We start from the raw sequence: 16,586 nt of genomic DNA, 5'->3' as shown, positions 1-16,586 counted from the left end.
ACCAAGCACACACACACACACACACACACACACACACATACACGTCCTTTGGGGTGCAACAGCGAAATGAAAAACGTGAAAAGTGCTGCAACAAATGGATTCGGGTTGGGTTTTAGATTTAGGTTTGGGTTCACTTTTAGGTTTGGGGAACGCAAACACAAACACACACGCACTCAACGAAAACAAACTCAGTTGAAACGCATTGAGAATGAAACGCAAAAGAAGCAAGAGATAATTTCCCTGCGAGCAAATTTCCCCCTGAAGTGGAACATGCCGAAGAGCGTAGCACACGAAGCAGGCGCCCGATGCCGATGCCGATGCCGATGCCAATGCCGAAGCAAGCACCAGCAGCAGCAGCAGCAGAGGCTGCGTGTGTGGAAGACAATTTTGGTAGCAAATGTTTGGGCCATTCAGTTAAGATGTGCATTTCCAGCGGTGCGAACGTGTCGCGGGCGCGTCAGCTGGACCAATAGCCAAAAAAAAAAAAAGAAAAGGGAAATCAAAAGAAGCAAACACATTTATTTAGAGCCAAGGCAGCGCCAAAACGAGTCAAGAAATGCCCACGCCCGATTGAGTGTAGTATTTAGTGAGGCGCGCGAGTCGAGCTAGCAACCGTCTAGATATAATTGTAAATAAACAAACAGAGACACGAACCAAAGATACATTTCATTAGCAAAGATATTCAGACTGTTGATCAAGTGCAAATACCAAAAAAAAAAAAAAAAACATTAAAAACAAAGCAAAATACCGCCAGTTCGTGGAATGATGCGGCTAAAGCGAGGCGTTAGCGCAATGTGATCGGGCCGATCGATGGGAACGAGATCGAGATCGCGATATCGAGCGTGGGGTTCTGGTGCCGCCCAGGCGATGAGTCCCTATTGTATATAGTCAATATTAATGCGGGCAATCTTTTTCCATAGTATTCGTTTTATCTGTCTGTGTGATTCTCTCTATATGTAATTGTATCTGTATCCGTGTCTGTGCACAAAAATACCATAAACAAAAAAAAAAAAAATTAAATCTTAAATAATTCAAAGTAAATTAATCAAAAGTCGCGCGAGCCACAAAACACACAAGTTTCGGTGCAAAACGGGTAAGAAAACATAATCGAATTATTACGAATCACAAAACTATGCTAGGCATTAGATAAATTATTAGAATTAATTGGGTGTTAGAGCAATAAATACTAAACGCGCGCAAACGAATTGCAAAATAGCCGGCCGCATTTTCTAACTTAATTGTAAATATATATACGATATATATATACTTATAAATATATAACCAAGCGAGGCGGGCAGCGCCAGCATGGGACCAATCCGACGCTAGACAGAGATAGACACAGCAACAACATGGACTACGCCAAGGTGGATCCGATCATCAATACGGGCAACATAAGCACCGATGAATTTCTGGCGGTATTCACAAGCGCTGTCCCAACCACAACAACAACAACATCGCCGCTGCCAAACGGACAACCAGGTGGCACACTCAATCCGCCGCTGGTAACCGTCGACGGGCTGCTCGATCTGACGCCGTCGGTGAATGACACGATCTATCTGCTAAATGGCAGCTTGTACAACAGCAGCCTGCAGCTGGCGGGCAGCTATTACAATCAGACGCCGGCCAATCTGAGCCTGGGTCTGTTGGGTAACGGCAGCAATGCAACGGAGCTGCACTGGGATGGACGCTATCCGAGCGGATATACGCTGACGCACATTGTGATCGCCTCGATCATTGTGACCATACTGATGATCATCATTGTGGTGGGCAATATGCTGGTGATCATTGCCATTGCCACAGAGAAATCGCTGAAGAACATACAGAACTGGTTCATTGCCTCGCTGGCCGTGGCCGATTTCTTTTTGGGCCTTATCATAATGCCCTTCTCGCTGGCCAACGAGCTGATGGGCTACTGGATTTTCGGTAGCTGGTGGTGCGACATACACTCGGCCATGGATGTGCTGCTCTGCACCGCGTCCATTATGAATCTGTGCCTCATCTCGCTGGATCGCTACTGGAGCATCACCAAGGCCGTTGACTATCTGAAATCGCGCACACCCGCCCGTGCCGCTGTCATGATCACCGCAGTGTGGATTATGTCGGCACTGATATGCATTCCGCCGCTGCTCGGCTGGAAGGTCAAGATGCCCGAGGGTCCGCTGCCAAAGTGCGAGGTAAGTGTGTTGCACTTGAGAAACTTGTGAAATTGATGCCAATTGCCGGCAATTGACGGCATGCCACTCGCCAATTTACGTATTTGCAAACAATAAACCGCTTCCACGCGAAATCTATGCAAATGCACAACACAACACACACACACACACACGCACACACTCGCACAGCAAACTCTATGCAAATTTATCGTGGGGCTAGCACAATTGTCGGGCCATTTGGATGCGCATTGTTATTGGATTCTCTGGGCAAATGCCTTGGCGCGTCGTAAAGTCAGGGCCCGACTAAGCCCACAAATATTTATGCATATGACTTTTACTTTACCCTCGGTGCCTGTATGTGTGTTTGTGTCTGTTTCTAATTTGGCTGCCGCCCACTGATTCATGGGAATGGCTCGCTTCGAGGCAGTCCCAAAAACTAGGCAATAACCCATCAAGATATGCGTGTTATCATGCGGGTCCCTGTCTCTGCCAGTCCTTGTCTCCAATGTAAATGCTTGCAAACATTTACATTTTCGTTGCCACACACAGACGCACACACACGCGCGCATACTTGCCCACATTATGAATGCGAACAAGCTAGCTGGAAAATTCACAGGAGAGATTCCTTGACAGCCACAAGGCAAATTTTGCCGAGTTCATGTTGTCGCTGCTCACTTTCAAAAATGCTTTAAATTTTACCAAAGACTTGGGAGTATTCATCAGGGAGAAGCGGCGAGCGTAGCGCGAAGTGCGGATCGGGGGCAGGTCAAGCACACACAAACACACACACACACATATGGACACAGCTGAGCTGCAGGGCGTGGCATTCAATCAATGTGTCAGTAAATGATTGAGTGATGGCTGCGGCAGCCGCTGTGCAAAAGAATTCAAGTTTGAAGCGATGCTCAAATGCATCAAAAAGTTGTTAAATTCCAAACGGGCTACAGGTGCTTTAAGTAAAATTGATTTTATTTTAACCACACACTCGCACACACACACACACACACTCACATATGCCGCCCTTTGTCGAGATAAACTGCAGAAATATTTATTGCATCCATAATAAATGCAGAGGCAGTCGCCAGTTTGCCGCGAAATTTGAGAATATCCTGTAACGCAACATCTACAGAGTTTTGATTAATTTTTCATGCGCGACGTTTGGCAAAAAAAGAAAAATAAATAACACATATTAAAATAAAGAGAAGTACATCATCAAAGAGAAAAGTAATAATAGTTCGGAATGGTTGCGTAAGTTTTCCCATACAAATTAACCTTGAGACAATAAAGCCAACCCATTTTCTAGGAGGAGCGCAGATCGGGGGTCGGCGGAGAGCGGGTGTCTGTTATTTACGGGTGCATGAGCCGGGCACCAGGCTCTGAGGCTCTGCCGGAAAATGCGACACATTAATCAAGACTAAGTGGTCAGGATAACGTGCAGCCAACTGCTGGCCAGTAGGTCACTTGGCTAACAGTTTTTCTCCACATATATATATATACATATATTTATTTTTTTGCTGCCAAACATGCTGTAAATTTAAGGGCCACAGCACTTTAGCAGTAAATGTATCCAAAATAGTGTTTATAAAACAAGGGAAATGGGCTAAATTAAGATAAATAGATATTCGAACCGAAAATAAAACGATTTGCTTTAAAGTCTACAAATAAATAAACAACTTTAGCTGTAAATAATAATTTTGAAAAATAACTTGAATTTATTTTAAGGGAAATAACTGAAAATAGGAAGCGTTTATACATTTTACTTAAAATGTGTTTAGTTTAGAATTTTTAATACAAATATGAACACAGTCAAAAAGCTGCCCCTGCTTTAAATACCCTAATAGAATAATATAAATTTTATACCAAATCATCCTTTCAATTTAATATTTAATATACAGATAGATCATTAAGTATATTAAATATTTTAACTATGTCTAATAAATCAAAATAATTGATCTTATTACCAAAACTGTTTGCAGATACATATTAGAATTAATTTGTATTCCTGCGCTGGCATCTATGATCTGATGAAGCTATATTTACATATTCATTTATAGATTTAAATAATTAAATTGCTTTAAAGTCTTTGCCTTATAGAAAATATTCAAAACTCTACGCATAAGCCCTTTCTAAGCGCCATTTTTAAACAATTCTAATATATAGGCTTGAGCTGTGCTCTAATCGTTGCTTTTTTTTTTCTCAGCCAACTCAACTGCTTATTATGCTTCTAAATGTAATATGCCCAGGGCTTGACATTCACAGAGCGCGAGGAGAGCAATTAACGGCATAGTCGTTATAACCCCTGAACAAATGGCTTCCAAAATGTGGCTGAGCACCAATCGCAAAACCAATCAGCTAACCGGCAGCCCGAAGTGACCCCGCCGCAACAGAATGCCAGAATTTCCAGTACCCGGAGGAGGAGCGGGGCTGGTCCCATGGCTCATGCACCGACCCCGACCGCGACCCCGACGCAGCCCCATCATTAAAAATGCCGCCCAACATAAAGGCAAACAATAGCGTCGACATTTACAAAGGCAACGCCTTCGGGCGTGGATCCCGTGTGGGGTCGCGAATTTAAGGCTCCAATTTGCAAGCGAATCGAACAGCGCACAAGCAACTACAAATACACACACACACACACTCGCACACACACACACACACACCCACACAGTCATGGCCTGGCTGAACATTTTAATTATGACACCATGTTGACATGTTTAAAATTGTTGTGCGCAGTCGACAGCGTTGGCATTCGCAGCACATTGAACCGCAACGCAAGCCGCAAGAGAAAAGCGGCGAGTGGGCAACTGGGCGGCAACTGGAAGCCACGCCCTGTGCCCTGTGCCCTGTGTCGCTGGTGTGACACTAGACTGTCGCATTTAATTAATAAAATCACATTTTAGAGAATTATGTCGATGATTTTGACTGTCAGCTGAAAGGCTTTTCAGCTGACAAACTATCTCCATGCCGCCCCTCCTTTCCCCCCGCCTGGAGGTCCAATCGGCTTTTGTAGTCGTGTTTGGCCTGTGTAAACATTGTGATAGACACATTTAATTGGCAGCCAGCTCTGATGGGGCAACTGTTGAAAGTTTTCACTCTGAATTGGCGGCTGCTGATTAAAGCAAAGTTTCAGCATTTGTCTAATGAGGTGTTGGTAATTACGCATGTGTCTGTCAGCCTCTTCGTGTGTGTGCGTGCGCCTGTGTGTGTACTGTACGTGTGTGTGACCCCATCCGGCTGCTGTGTTATTTTTGGGTTGTCGCTGGCCTAATGAGTCCCGCAGCGCTTCTTGGCCCCTGTAAATCAGCAGCCATTGTTCGTCGACTGGCTAATGATTGCAATTTAGCCACGGGCCAATTTAACGAATTCAATGCCCAACAAAAAATTGCGCTTAAGCAGATAATTTACTGCACTATGCAAACAAAGTGAACGATCCCAGGCAGCTTCTTTGCCACAAAAGGACCCTGATTATTGTAAGCCTTTACACAAGCACTTTATTGAAATATAAATCGAATATTATATGGCATATTTGGGCCGAAGCAGCCACAATGTACAGCATAGGACAATGGCAGAAACAGAAGCAGAGAAGCAGGACAGTCTGCACTTTAAGACTGGCTGTGCATTTAAGTGCTGCGAAACAGCAGAGAATTCTTGTTGGCATTGACAGGAATGGCAACTTTTCTGTTAGCAGTTCTTGTCAGCTGAAAATTTGCCACAAATTGTGGCCAAAGCAACGTTGCGTATGTGTAATGTCACGATGTGTAAACGCACACGCACACGCACACGCAATAATGACTTAAGTCATCGCCTAAGTAGCTCATTAGCGTCGGTTTTGCGCCGGCTAGGGTACTTTAAAGAAAACAAAACCAAGTGGAAAGCCAAGCAGCCAACCAGCCAACCAGGCCTCGGCCACGGCTGGTTGGCCAGCGGCAGTTGTGCAAGGGCTTTAAGTTGACATTCAGCCCCGCGGGGCTGAGCAGAAAATATCAAAAGTGGACGGGCACACACTTTTGATATTTTCTCATTATTTTTTTCAGTACGTGTGAGTGGCATTCGAGTGTGTGCGACTGTGTGTGTGTGGGTGTGTGTGTGTTTGTTTGTAATTTTGCTTTAGGTCTTTGTTACATTTCATACACTTGACTGGCTTTGCTTTAAGTCTGTCCTTGTTGTTATTCTTGTCGTACTTTTACATGCCATCAAACTGCGTCCCAACTTGCGCGCGCGCGTGTGTGTGTGTGTGTGTGTGTGTGATAGCCTTTTCTCTCCATTCTGAATATTTTTCTACATTTTTCGTAGCGAACTGAACTAATGGGCGCAGCCGTTGGGCTTTTGCCTATGCAGCATTTTCTCGGCTATTACCGACTGCGACAGCTCTTAAGATCATAATCATTGGCATTTATTTTCAATCACATTGTGGGCGGGGCGCAGAACTCCCTCTTTTTCAGTCAAAGTGCGCGCATTGAGCTGCGTTATTACATCCTTGATTTGTTTATAACAGGAAATTGTTAAGGAATATGGTATGGTAAAATAAATAAAAAAAAAAAACAAAATGGAATGTGTGTGTGAAAAATCAAATAACACGCATACGTCGCGTTGTCTCGTTGCCAAAAATTTCCATGCGGCCTCCATGTTCCGCAGCTAAAATCGTTTGCTAATTTCCGTTCTCGCCGGGGGTTCTGGCCATAGATATGCAGCTGCATGGCCAAAAAGGGGGGCACCAGAAGAAAACATATTTTAAATGTCCGTTCAGCACAGCCCAACACACACATACCCCAGCACACACATGCCAAACACATACTATGAGGCACATGCTTTGGCGCGTTTAATGCCTGGCATAGGCAAATATTGACATTTGGGCTTATGGAGCACGCGCCACTAACTGACGCTTCCCGTTTTGGGCAAGTCGAGCAATCCGCATGCTTAAATTAAATTACTGAGCAATTCTTTCCGGCTGCTTTTGGCCCTTTATTGCCACTCTGTGGCATTGTTCTGCTGAGTGGCCCACGTGGCAAACGTACGTAGCGTGTACAATTTGCGGTTCTTCCCCTACTTTTTTCCTTTCGAGTCGACGTCACAACTTAAATTTCATTTGTAGTCCCCCCCCCCTTCCGTAGTTCCCTTTCCGCTGCCATTTTGCAGCTGTGTCGTGAAAGTTGCGCATTTCGCCAGTGGCTTCTCCTCCTTTCGACTGGCTCGTTCTCGTTGGGGTGCGCTCCCCACTTTCTCAATTTGATTAAAATAAAGCAAAGTTTTTAAGCTCGGATTAGTGTCAGAATTTGTTGCTGCACCGCAGTCAGTCAATTGTTTGGCTTTCCACCACACAGCTTCACATGCGCAGGAGGAAGGCCTGCCTGTTTTCTAGCCGGCAGCTTAGCGTGCATGCTTTTTAATATCTACAGCAGATTCCCGAGAGATTCGCCAAGTTAAAGACACTCGTTTATTGCTTCAAAAATTCGCATTGCATGGCCCGTGGCTGTCTGAAAACTTTTTTATTGCATTCCTTTAACTGCTGCAGCCCGTAGGAAAACGGCATTCCAGCCCAGCCCTAGCCTTGAGTCCTTTTACGCAGCCAAGACGCCAACTCTTCGAGGCAGTTAGTCATTATACGCTAACAGGATGTACAGGTTTCGACGTGTCTTATGTAACATATGAAAGGCGAGCAGCTTAGATAACTGTATCCCTAACCTTTTGGCAAGGAATCTGCTAAGGAAGCGAAGAAGATGAAGGCTTACAAAGACCTAACCCATAGACCTGCCAAACGTCGCCTTTAGCGAAGCTAACCCAACATAAATAAACATGTACATAAACTACACAATTAAAAAATATTTAAATTATATTTAACCAAAGCTTATTTTTCTATGAGCCTCCGATTCTCACGCTGATAGAAGTTTCTAAGCATATCATATGTAAATACGATAGTTGTTTTAGAAACAATTCGTCACAACTGAGGTGTTCTTTTTAAAATTATGTTTTCAATATTATTATATTTTCTAATATTATTTAAGATATATTTTAATCTAGACTTTTATATCGTCTTCTTAGCCTAAGACCCATTCAAAAGCATAAATTACTTCTGTGGTGTTAGTTTTCCTTTTGTTGTTCTTCTTATCGCGCTAGGTACTCGAGTTTGGCTGGAGACCTTGCCACGCACACATACACACACACACACATACACACACCAACACGGACACACATGCAAATACACTCAAGTTCATGCACACAGGGAATGCAATTTAATATGCGCTGATGTCATCTCGTATCAGAAATAATTTCTTTGGCAAAAGTTTAGCTACATAGTTTTGCTGTCGTGGCTGTTGCCCGATTTTGTTGGCCACGTGCTAAAGGCGCTTGAAAAATTCGCACGCGTATTAACTTTCACTTGCCAGGCAAAATAAACAAGCTTACGACAACAACAACAACAACAGCAACACAACAAAAACGAAGCTAAATAAGGCCAATGAAAATTGAAACAGATTTGAAATTTATGAGTTCGCGCTCGCACATTTTACCAAGCTGGGCGTAGGGCAAAGTAAATTAAAGTTGGCAAACAAATGAGACAAAATAAAATCAAAGAAAAAAATCAATGAATTAAAGCAATTGCACGACCATTAAATACCCCATATATAATGCACTGAACAGGGTTAGCTAGAGTAGAAAAAGAAAAGAGAAATACAATCTTTTGTTCTACACTAGAACAAATACACACCATTTGGTGTATCTAGCTTAATATTTCAATTAAAATATCATGATAGCATCGTAAAATTGTTACATACCTTTGCACACAATTAGTATGCTCTTTAGGCCCTATTACAAGGTGTATAGGGTATAAACAGATCCGACAGGAGAAAGGCAAACACCGCACGGTATCTAGTTTCAATCTCGATATTTATCGAGTTTCTTGAAATGGGACGCTATCGAAATAAAAATATACTCAGAAAACACGTATCTCCAATTTCAAGCCTTTGTAGTTTCCGCAACTAAGAGACATGGCTGAATCGACTCAGCTGTTCGTCCTTTTCAAGTATACTTGATAGGGTCGAGGAGATGTATCCTTCTGCCTTCGCCGAAAAACATTATACACTTTTTAAGCCATTTTTAATAGGTTGTGGGAGTAAAAATATAATAAACTCTTTGTTCAAAGTCTTATGAATTTCAAATCTCTTGAAAAGTGCTTGTCTGTTGTCTTACACTCAAACAATTTTAAGACGATTTCCATCTTCGGTCGCGAGCTGGTCAGCCAAAGTGTTGAGCAGTTAATTTATTGCAAAGTCGCGCAAAGCGTTGTCGGTTGTCGCAAACTCTGCAAAAGTCAACTGGCGCCTAATTGGCAAAACAAGCGGAAAATCGCAAATTAAAGCGAAAATGCACGTTCGCCCCCAACTTTGTCTCTCGGTCGCCCTCTTGCTCCTCCATTTATTGCAAAACTTGGGAAGAGACAAATAAAACAAATTGCGTATACGCCCGCTGTCCCATTGGCAGCTTGGCATTTGCCTAGCCCTGTGATTTACACACTCCAGCACGATGGGTTTTATGAATTCAACTCTTAATTTTATCATGCCACATCAGTCACTTTTAACCAGACGCCGGCGCCAGGCGGCTTCTCTTTGGGCGACTGCCAGCAATTTGCGGCTGGCCGAGCTGCCTGCTGTGAGATCCCCAATTAAAGACGGTTTGTTCTGCTTAATGATGGAATTAAGCACCCACACGGCCCAGCATATTTTCTCGCTTGCTCATCGAACTCTTGTGCACATAATTCTTGTACGAAAATCCCAAATATTTTCGACATTTATGACAACATTTGCATACATGAACACCATAAATTAACCCCACATGCGCAGCCCCCTGACACGCCCAACACCTATAAACGACAGGCGTGGGCATTATTATTGCTTTTGTTGTTGTTGTTGTTGTTGTTGTGGTTGTTATTTTTGTTGCCGCTGCTGTCATAACAATGTCAAAACTTAAATATTGACAATGCCATCGACATTGACGCCATCGCCGTGCTCGCCCTGCTTTTATAGTCGCGCATAATTTTTGCGATATTTTCGCATGTGTCGATGTCAGAGATTTGGAGTGAAACCCTTTCGCATAACACGGCACAACGTGCTGCGTCTTGTTGCTTTTTTCCTGAACATTTATGTGCAAATTGCGCGCAGTAAATAAAAAGAAATGAGTATGAAAATTTTTACTCCTATCAGCAATATTTTTTATTTGCCAGCTCGGCCTGGCGGCATCAGCGAAACGATGCCGAGCCGAATCGAGCCGTTCGACCTATTGCCGCCACACATGCTACACCCCCACACACATACACACACACACACACACAACACCCGCCACACACGCACACACACGCTTCACCGTAATAATCGTAATGAATGGCTTATCACGCCAGCTGGCATTGTCAACGATTTTCCATCGGCTGGCGCCTTTGTTGGTTCGATACACTGCCGGAGCAGGAAACGGTTAATAAATGAATGAGTTATGAAGTCGTGGAAGGGAGAAAACAAGGGGGGAAGGGGGGGGGGGGCTCAAGTCAACGGATCAACGGTTACGCCAGACGTCGCGTCGGCTCGCCCGATTTCACAATCAAATGAAATTTAGCCATTGAATTTAACGCATTATTTGCCCTAAACTCTGCTCCACAAGACGCATATTGATTTACTCAGCACCCAGCGCTCAGCTCCCGCTGCCTGCAGAATTCAGCAGCAGCGAAAAGGAGGCGGCAAGTGTTAAATAATTGCCCGGCAAGAGGCAGCCGCACACATGAGACCCGGCCGCCATATGGAGATTTATGGGCGCACAAGTGCAGCCGCTGCTGTGAAATCAAATAACAATTTCGCTTTTCATTGAATTCCACTAAAAAAGCGCCGTTCTTAAAGTCGCAAAAGTTTGTCGGCCAGAATGTAAATGGTATTTGTCGCACCTTAAAAGGTTAAACAAAATTGTCATTTAATACTCGAACTAAGCAAATCATTAACTCAAATCCATTTGTGAATTTGATACACACAAAAAGGAGGGGTTAGCCTTGTTCGTGGCGCAAAAAAATCCGTGCAGTCCTTTACGTGGGCTATCGGATAACCTTATTTCAATTAATTAATATAAGAAGCACACATGAAATGAAATGAATGGGAAATCTAACGGAGTCAGCATAAAGAACATGAGGATTTACTTAGTGCGGATTAATCAGAGCACGAATATAATAAAATTCCAGGACACGTTTGGCTAATGCCAGGCAAAGGAATTAAAGTAAGTGGCAAAGAGCGAAATTACTGAAACAAAAAAGTGATTAATAAAATGCAATCGATTCCAAAAAATATCATGAGCAGGAAAATTGAATATGTATAAAATAATTGATTTGAATAAAAGGCAGCGTAGGAGCCATAAATCATAAGCTAACCCAAGAAAATTATAAAAAAAGAAGTAGGAGGTTCTAGTCGGGAGCTCGCGACTAGGGGATACCCTGAACCCTTTTCTTCCATCAAATGCATATATATATATTCTATTTTAGAAGCAACATATCATTTTTCGTGACTCTAGCTCTTATTATTTACCAAAATTGCCCAAAAAACAGGATATCGATATCGATTTTTATCGATTGCTTGGAAACGGAGTAAGTTATCGATTATCGGAAACAAACTCGATCTGCACAGGCACTAGGAGCAGCTACATCTCTAGCTCTTATAGGTTCTGAGATCCTTGCGTTCATACATACGGACAGACATACAGACGGACATGGCTAGATCGACTCGGCTATTGATGCTGATCAAGAATATATATACTTTATGGGGTTGGAGATGCTTCCTTCTGCCTGTTACATACTTTTGTATTTTTAATGGGTTCAGGGTATAAAAAAAAACTTCACTATCTATATAGTTATATTTATTGGTATCTAAAAACAAATACAACTTTATTGTAGCTGTGAGAACGTGATAAATTCCTTTAAAGATGCAAATAGTTAATGTACCGAAACAGAGCAAATGATGTCATTTTATTTTGATTACATTTATTATGTTTGTTTAATGTAATTTCGTTGAACATATTCTTTTGTGATGTATTTTTCAAGAGTATTAAATGCTCTTTGTGCGTTTGCTTTCTCTTTGTTTTTGTGCTGTTCGCAGGCGGCATAATCCATTTTAAATAAAATTCCAAATGAACAGACACAATGAAGGCAGCCGAAACCTGCGACATCCTTTGCTGTTGTTGCTGCTGTTGATGTTGGGGCGCCCGTTGCCTTCTTTTTTTTTTTTCTTGTGCCGGATCGGCGGGGCAAACACACTTAAAACATGAGCACGAAAAACATTTACATAAAATCGTCTTAACGCATTTGCCGCCTCATCGTCATCGTCGACGTTCTGCTTCGTTTTTGCTTTCAACATGCCCCTGACCGAGTAGGCCAGAGACAGGAACGGGCGGAGCGGGCACGCGCTGCAGAGGGACCGGCTGTGCCTTTGGGCCAAATAAATTACATGAAGTGTCGTCGGCCCCGTTCTGTGGGCCATTTCAACGCAATTTAATATGCACTCAAAAACACAAAAAAAAAAAATAGAATGTCAACTTGCGTATAGATAAATTCCACGGGCGTGGTCTCGGGAATTGTGGCCGGGCGCAGTTTAAGTTTAGTGGCAAGCAGCCCTTTGACTGATGGCCAACTAATTGCATTTGCTGCTGCTGGTTAAATACTCGTCGAGCACTCGGCACTGATAACTTTTAATTTGCATTTTATTTGAACAACAAATCTGGCCTTAAATGAGAGAGAGAGAGAGGGAGAGAGAGCTTAATTAACATTTATTAAGAGTGGAAAGTTGAACATGTGTGCCACTTAATTGCATTTCATTCTCAAATGCATTGCGTAAATAAATTTCGCTGGCAGTTTTAATTTGTTGTTCAAGGGGCAAAACTTTCAAATCTGATTTGCCAGCAGTCGGGCAATTGGCAGCTGGTTTGTGCTTTGGGACTGGGCTCTGTTGTTGTTCCGACTAAATTGAATACTCTCGAGAAATCAGAAAAATAAAAACTTCACAAATTAAATGAACAGCGAAGCGACTAAGCGCGACCCTTTTTGACTGAATCTCGGTTGTATCATTGACTGAATGGCAGCTACAAAAAAAAAAAAAAACAAGATGCCATTAAGCACATGAGCTCGGCATATAAAGTATGGCACAGAACAGATTTGTGCAGCTTCTGCAACTCGCTCATCGCTGGTAATTATGTTAAAGTTTTTCGTTGTTACAGTCTCTCTCTTTTGGGGGGGTGGGGGTGGGGGCTGGGTCAGTCCCCAAGGGTCAATTTTAATTACGCTCATTCGGAGCACAAAACGAAATGCAAAATAAAATAAAATAAAGGCAAAGCAAGGCGCTTAAAGTTTTTGACAGGCGGCAACGAAGTGAAAATTGCTGCCGCATAATTGAAAGCGTTGCTGGGCAAAAAGCCAGGCTAAAAAATCGGGTTCTTAATACTTGGCATCATCTGGGTGCATAATTAAAAATACATTGACATTTAATGGCACGTCGTGTTATAAATGTTCAGTTTTTTTATTCTGTTTTTTTTTTTTTGTTGTTGTTTTGTTGTTGCATCCGCCGCTTACATTCTTTGTTGTTTGCTTGGCTCAAAGTAATTTTGAAATTCCTCTAGCATATTTGGTCGCTGGGTAAGCCTTTGACAAGCCAGCTCACCTTTCCGGCCAACTCGCCACGAGCTGCATACTTTGCGGCCTTTCGCAAATGCCGCGCATCCATTGCGGCAGCATACTTAACAATTCATTTGCGAAATTCCTTTTTTATTTCGCATGCCAACCGGCCCGAGCTGTGCAACTTGAGCTTTATATTCATCAGCGTTTATGTTCATCAATCATCATAATTGAGGTACTCCAGCGCAGCGCAGACATTGCGTATACGACCCGTCGCCGGGGCCAAGTAACTCATTTTCACAAAATGCCTCAGCTCAGTGTGCAATCTATCTACACTTTAATGTTTGTCATAAAAGCTGGCTCGCCTTGGCTTTGCAATAAGTCGGGCCTTAAATTTCTAACTTTTACATTTTCTTTATCGCCAAATTATAACTACAGCATTCATTGTCACTTGACATTGTCTGCCACATACATATACATATATATATATATATATATATTCCTGGCGCCCGGAAGTGACGCTGCTCTTTGAAGATTTCCCAGACATTTGCCTTCGCGTGGTGCTGGTGCCTTTGGAAGATGTTGCCAAAAATGTGGCAGGCGCAAGTTGAATGCGAGATAAATTCATTTTTGTCCTGCGCTCAAATAATATCCCTTTACTCGGGCACAATAAGCGTACCGCACTGCTGTGCGGCATTTCAGGCATTTTTATTTAATTTGGCTTTATGAAATTAGTAAACGCCTGGCTCTTGTTATTGTAGCTTCGCTTTAAGAAATTCCATAGTTGCTGGAAAGTCTTGACAAGGAAAAGGACAGACAGTCTTTGTTGTGTTGGAATAAATGTTAAGATATGATTTGATATTATGGCCAGGCACGCCCCAAAGACAAATGGACGGAAATGGTTGAGTTCAGGCAACTGCCATGGCCATGTAGCTTTGGCATTTGTTATCCTTTTTATGAATTCGAGCATGCAATGAGAATGCTCGCAAAACAACAATAACAAAAGCCAACCGCACCCCAAATTAAGTGTTGAACCTCACAGGAATTTTGATTGCAAATACTCGAAGCAACAAATCTGATCCGTTGTTGCAGCTGGGGGCCGCCACAGCTACAAAGATAAAATCAATTTAAGACGTACCTATTATAGCCAAGGCATACGAAGGATGCTCAATGTTTCAAGGGTTATGCTAAGAAGCGAGCTTCTGTACAGCATATACCAAACTTGAATGTCGACTAATTTGGCAGGCACATGTTTTTCATCTGCTAAATCATAAAAGCCCTCAGAGAGTCTAATGGTAAGTGGCCACAAATGGCAGCTGGCTTACAATACTTACATATAAAAAAAAAAGGCCAAAACTAACTACTGTTTGGCATGGAAATGAAACAGCCGCTGTTCAAGTGGTTGCCGTGAGAGACAGCCGAGTCCGGCAGCGTAGCACGGCAGGAAATTCGCTGTGAAAATAAAGTCAGTCAGGCGCAAGGCAGACAACGACGGACTTGTAAGTACAGCTGCTGCTGTTGCTGTCCTGGCCAGGGATAAAGGGTGCTATCTCCTTCCCAGACGAACAGCTCCTATGTCCATGTGTGACCGCATTGCCCGGCGTATGCTGCACGTCAAGCTCAGTTGCTGATCATAAACTAGCCACACACACACACACAACACACACTCACACACTCAAAGAGCTGGCAGCACATGAAAAGCACAACTTCCGGCCCCTGCTCGTACTGGCACATATCCAGCACAAGACACTACAAATCATTTGTAGCTCCTTTTGCCGTCCGTTTGTCCTTTTCGCTGTGCTGCTTTCTCCAATTTCTCAATATGTGCCTAGCAATTCTCTAGCCGGGCAGCATGTTTAAATAAAACATATGGCTACATGTTTTGAGAAAGTTGGCGTGTTTCTGGTTTAAATATCTAAAAAAGCCCAGATTTGGTGCGTTCTAAACTGAGTTTAATATATGTTTATAGAGTTTTCCTCCTCATCCAGCGTACAATTTTCGCTTACAGGGTATTTCATGGTCGCCCTTTGCTGTGCGCTATTATTGTCATTGTTTCCATTGTTGCTGCTCCTTGTGTTGTTGAGTTTGCGGTTACACTCTGCGTGCTGTGCATTGGTCTCCCCCATGCTGGCACACCACCACTCGCCCCCCGCCCCCTTCTTTCCGCTCAGGCTCCTGTTTCAGGCCCAGGCCGTGTGTCCCATCCTGTCGTTTTTTTTTTCGACTTCTACATGCGTCGCGCTGCGGTTGGCGTTGCCGTGTCTATTGTGCTAATAGGCAGCACTATCGTATTTTAACATCTTTTATTTGCACATATGTGTGAATGTGTGTGTGTGCATATGTATGTGTAAACTTGCGTGCACACAAATACGTGGCACAAGCATTTCAATTGTTTATCATGGCTTTTTTTTTTACCATTGTTGCTCTTGTCGGCTATTTATACCCTGCAGCCATGCAAATGGGTATTATTGAAAGTATTTGATAATCAGAAATTTACAGGCTTGCACTGAATAACTGATCGGAAATCGTGTTTAGATAGGCCCGTGCCTTGTTTTATAAGTAGAAGATCCGTTTCTGTTTTTATCCTTTAGTTCATTGATTTATTATTTTTATTATCCATCGATTAAAACAATCGATGCAAGTAATTATAATACCATTGGTACGGCTTTTACTATTAATTGTAAAAGTTCTATTCTTAAAAAAAGCTAAAAATATTTGACATAATATTAATTCGATTTATTTTGTATGAAAGTGAAAATAAAATACTATTTACAAAATATATAAAACCATCTATACCATTGAAAATCATG

General features: G+C 42.7%; 1 protein-coding gene across 1 annotated transcript in view; it reads left to right on the top strand.

The window, feature by feature from the left end:
* Positions 1–412: 412 nt before the first annotated feature.
* Octalpha2R (alpha2-adrenergic-like octopamine receptor) overlaps positions 413–16,586 on the top strand; it is a 49,395-nt gene continuing 33,221 nt past the window's right edge. The window contains exon 1 of the mRNA XM_002058625.4: positions 413–2,174. Coding sequence (XP_002058661.3) covers positions 1,350–2,174 — 825 coding nt within the window. The 5' untranslated portion in view covers positions 413–1,349. The remainder of the gene's footprint in view (positions 2,175–16,586) is intronic.

This window comes from Drosophila virilis, chromosome 2, assembly GCF_030788295.1.
Source record: "Drosophila virilis strain 15010-1051.87 chromosome 2, Dvir_AGI_RSII-ME, whole genome shotgun sequence".
Taxonomy (NCBI): domain Eukaryota; kingdom Metazoa; phylum Arthropoda; class Insecta; order Diptera; family Drosophilidae; genus Drosophila; species Drosophila virilis.
The sequence above is the reverse complement of the archived record's forward strand: the minus strand, read 5'-3'. Positions and strand labels throughout refer to the sequence as shown.